This window comes from Ceratotherium simum, chromosome 22, assembly GCF_057802395.1.
Source record: "Ceratotherium simum simum isolate JZ-2026a chromosome 22, ASM5780239v1, whole genome shotgun sequence".
Lineage (NCBI taxonomy): Eukaryota > Metazoa > Chordata > Mammalia > Perissodactyla > Rhinocerotidae > Ceratotherium > Ceratotherium simum.
The window spans coordinates 48,680,692-48,684,491 of NC_141921.1; the positions used below are offsets into that span (position 1 = coordinate 48,680,692).

At 63.2% G+C, this 3,800-nt stretch overlaps 1 protein-coding gene across 1 annotated transcript in view; it reads right to left on the reverse strand.

The window, feature by feature from the left end:
* Nucleotides 1–1,267, reverse strand: part of TP73 (tumor protein p73) — a 71,167-nt gene extending 69,900 nt beyond the window's left edge. Inside the window, exon 1 of the mRNA XM_004425512.3 lies at nucleotides 1,216–1,267. Within this exon, the coding sequence (XP_004425569.2) occupies nucleotides 1,216–1,240 (25 nt within the window). The 5' untranslated portion in view covers nucleotides 1,241–1,267. The remainder of the gene's footprint in view (nucleotides 1–1,215) is intronic.
* Nucleotides 1,268–3,800: the final 2,533 nt, after the last annotated feature.

Sequence of the window (3,800 nt, forward strand, 5' to 3'; positions counted from 1 at the left end):
TATGTTGTAAACTTTCAGACACTCTGTCGTTTTGTTCTCGATGCAATGCTTTTTTATCTTTTCTTGAGTAAATCAAAAGGTGGGTGGCTGGACTTTTGGTAAACATCAAAGAGGCAATGCATTTTATTTTGGTTTACTCATTTTCCCCCAAAGCTAATTATTAAGGCTAAACAAAGAAATAGCAACAATGACAGCAAACAAAACAAACAAAACCATTGTGCTAATGGCTCCCAAACGTTTGGCTATTTAATAAACAGACCACAGGACATTTGGACCAACTGACCTCTGGGCAGAAGTTAACCGTGCACTGTTGCTGGTTGACAGTGGTCTACCTGTCACCCGTCTATTTATGTAGACATGTGCATACTTTGTGCATACCGGCTGAGGGACCAGACAAAAATACAAGCTGAGTAAGAAGGTAATAATAGCTCCCCCCAGTCCAAAGGCTAAAAGGACTGTGGCTGCAGGGCACAGAGGGCCAGGAGGGAAGTGGAGCAGGAAAGAGGAGTTTGACTCTGCTTCCTCATTTTGCTGCCTGGAACACTCAGGAGACAGACTGGGTGCTCCTGGCCAACCAACTCTGAGCCGCCAGGAGATGCCCCTCTGGAACCTAGCTCCTTAGTAACGACTCCATGGGTCCAGCGTGGGGGTCACGCCCAGTTCTCCTGGTCTGGGAGAGGGCCTGGGTCTCATTCAGCCTTGCAGGGGTGGGGGACTAATGCCTCTGGATTGGCACAGCCCTCATGGGTGCAGAGGGAGTGGGCGCTCCGCGGGGAGCAGCTCCTCAGCGACAGACACTTCTCCCCACTTCCACCCGCATCTGCACCCCAACTGAGCCTCTTCCCAGGGTCACATTCCGAGCCATTCCTCGGAACCTGCGGTGGAGAGGGCTTACTAGAAGGAAGGGCCCCCGGGAATCCCAGTGAGGCTGCTCCTGGCCCCAAAGGCCGCCGCACTGCTGGGCGGGACCCCGCGTCTCTTCGCGGGCTCGGCTCCGGCCGGCTCCCTGTCCCTCGCGCCGCGTCCCAGGAGCCTGTCAGACTCTGAGGTAGACCCCACGTCACGCACTCAATCAGCTCGAGCACAGTCTCCTCTCCCACCAACTCCCCGCTTCGGGGCCGCAAGCCCGTGCGCCCGCTGCCCTGAGCTCCGGCCCCCGCAGGCGGAGCCAAACCCCGCCCCGGACCCCTGGCGGCGTGTCCCCACGCTGCCTACCTGGTGCCGTTGGAGCCCCGGGCATCGATGCCCGAGCCGGCCCGGCTTCGCCGCGCAACTCCTTCGTGGGCGCACGGCGGGGCGGGCCGAGAGGCGGGTCCGGCTGGGCGGCCGAGGGCCGGGAGGTAGGGCGGCCGGCGGGGCCGCCGACGCGGGTTATATGGCCGCGGGAGGGGAGGCGCCGCGGGGAGGAGGCGGCCGCGGGCGTTAGCGCCTTCCGCAGCCCGCTGGGCGGGAAGGCAGCGCGGGCCGCTCAGCCGTGGCGGGAGGAGCGCGGAGCGGCGGGGCCAGGCCGGGGCCAAGGTTGCCGCCCGCCGCTCCGCCCCCGCAGCTGGCCGCGTCCGAGTCGGGGTCCCCGGGCGCTCCGCCCCGCTTCCTTCCCGCCGCCTTTTGGCGCGCGTCGCCCCTGCTGAGCCCCGGCGAGGCCCTCCTACTGTCGAGACAAGACCGCGACCTTCAGCTGGCTCGGGGGCGCGGGCAGGGGCGCGCAGGAGCCGGGTACGGGCGCAGAGATGCAGACTCCGCGTCCCGACGCCTTCCTTTCCCCCACACGCCCCATCCTCCCCGTCACCCAGTCCTATCCCCTCCACCCACACCGGCGCCGGGCCACTCCGCGCACGGGGCGCTTGGAATCCAAGGGGCGGGGGAAGCGTCGCGTTTGGTAGGGGCGCTGCCATCCTGGTCCGCAGTGTCCGCACCGGCTGTGGCCTGCGGGGGCCAGGGGTGAAGGTCGCGGCCCCAGGACCGAGGGTTGGATGGAGCCATTTTCGTCCAGGTGGCTCCAGCGGGACTCCGCCGCCGAGAAGGAGGAGCCGAGGTCACGGTCGCGCCCCGGCCCCGCCCGGCATTGCAGATCCGCGGGACCCTTCGGGCGCGACTCTCTCGGCCCCAGCCCACGCTCCTCCAAGGCGAAGGTTTTGCCTCACGGCCGCTAGGGAGAACTCGGGACACCCACACTCCAGGGTCGCGGCCCGCACCCTGCTCCCTCCCCCGGCACCGCCTCCTGGCCCCGGGCGCCGGCTTCTGTTCCGCGTTTGCGCAGGTACGCGCGGGCGTCCAAGGCGGCACTTGTGCCGGGCACTTGAAATTGCTTTCTACGCACAGAGACTGGCCTCAGGCCGAGGCTTCCCTCGGGCCCACGACCCTTGCAGCTCCATGGGCCATCCAGGGCAGGGGGGGCTTGCAGGGCACCCACCCCATACTCAGGGCCTCGGCTGAAGGACCCGACACGCAGGATGAGTTGCGAGCGGCTCTCAGCGACGGGTATCTGCCCTGCACTGCCTTCTGGTGCTCATGGACCCGTTATCTGCCTCCGAATCGATGCCCCTAGGCTAGAGTGACCCTCGAGTCAGTGTCCCCGTGGAACCGCGCGCGAGCCGGGCTGGTGCAGACCGGGTTCTCCGGCCGCATGGAGTCCGCACCTCGCCTGGCGCGCCTGGCAGACCCCTACATCTTTATTGCTCACCTACTGTTTGCGAGGCGAGGGACGTGGGGACACAAAGACGAATCACACACAGGGTTTGATCTGACCGGGGACAGAAAAGGCTGGCACTGCCTAGCAGTACGCGTGCACGCATCCCCTACCCGTTGGTTCTGGGGGGCGTCCGCAGGGAGCAGGCCGGGATGGGCGTGCGGAGGTGTGAGGAGGACCCAGGCCCGGTCTCTGTTCTCAAAACTCAGGGTCGGGCGCGGGTGTCCGGGTCCGGGTCTGCAGAGGTGCCGGAGGGGCCCGGCTGGGGGCGTGGGGGCGGCGGCTGGCTGTGGAAGAGGACTAGGGGTCCCGAGTGGGCGAAAGGACAAGGCAAGCGCGGGAAAGCGAGCACGGTGGGCAAAGCCCCCGTGGACGCAGGAACTCGCTCCCTTCGGAGCCCAGGGGGGCTGCGGCTGGGCCCCGGGTCGGCTCCCGGCGCGGGTCAGAGCGCACATGAGCGCGGGCGAGGAACCGGCGGGTGCGCACGACCCAGGCGCTCTCCCCGCTGAGTAAGGTTCCGATTCGTTCTGCCCCAGATCCCAGCAGCTCCGAGCGTGAGGGAGGGTCTCCCTGCAGGCAGGCTGCCCGGTTTAGCCAAAAAACAAACAAAAACGAGTATTTATTTATACGCCGTGTACAAAATATAATATATGTATATACACTATTATATATTTATATACAAACGCATGTTTATATGTGAATATGTTTACATGTAAACGTATTTACATATAAGTATAAATACATATACATAAATACAAATACACAGGACGCCCAGTTACCTTTGAATTTCAGATAAGCACGTAATTCTTTAGCATAAGTATGTCTCATGCAGTATTTGGGAACATATTTATCCTAAAAAGGACTTGTTTATGTGAAATTCAGTTTCAGCGCGCGTCCTGCCTTTTACTTGGCAACCCAGCTAGTCGCACGGGACCCCGCGGCCTCCCACCCTCCAGCACAGCGAATCCCGGGTCGGAAGAACGCCGTCGGCTCCTTTAGAGCGAACTACAAGCCCCACAATGCAGCGCGGGCTCCGGGAGCCCCGATAGGCTCCGGAGCGCTTCCCGACTTCCGTCACTTCCGGCCGCAGAGGCGGCGGTTGCGGAGGATCCGG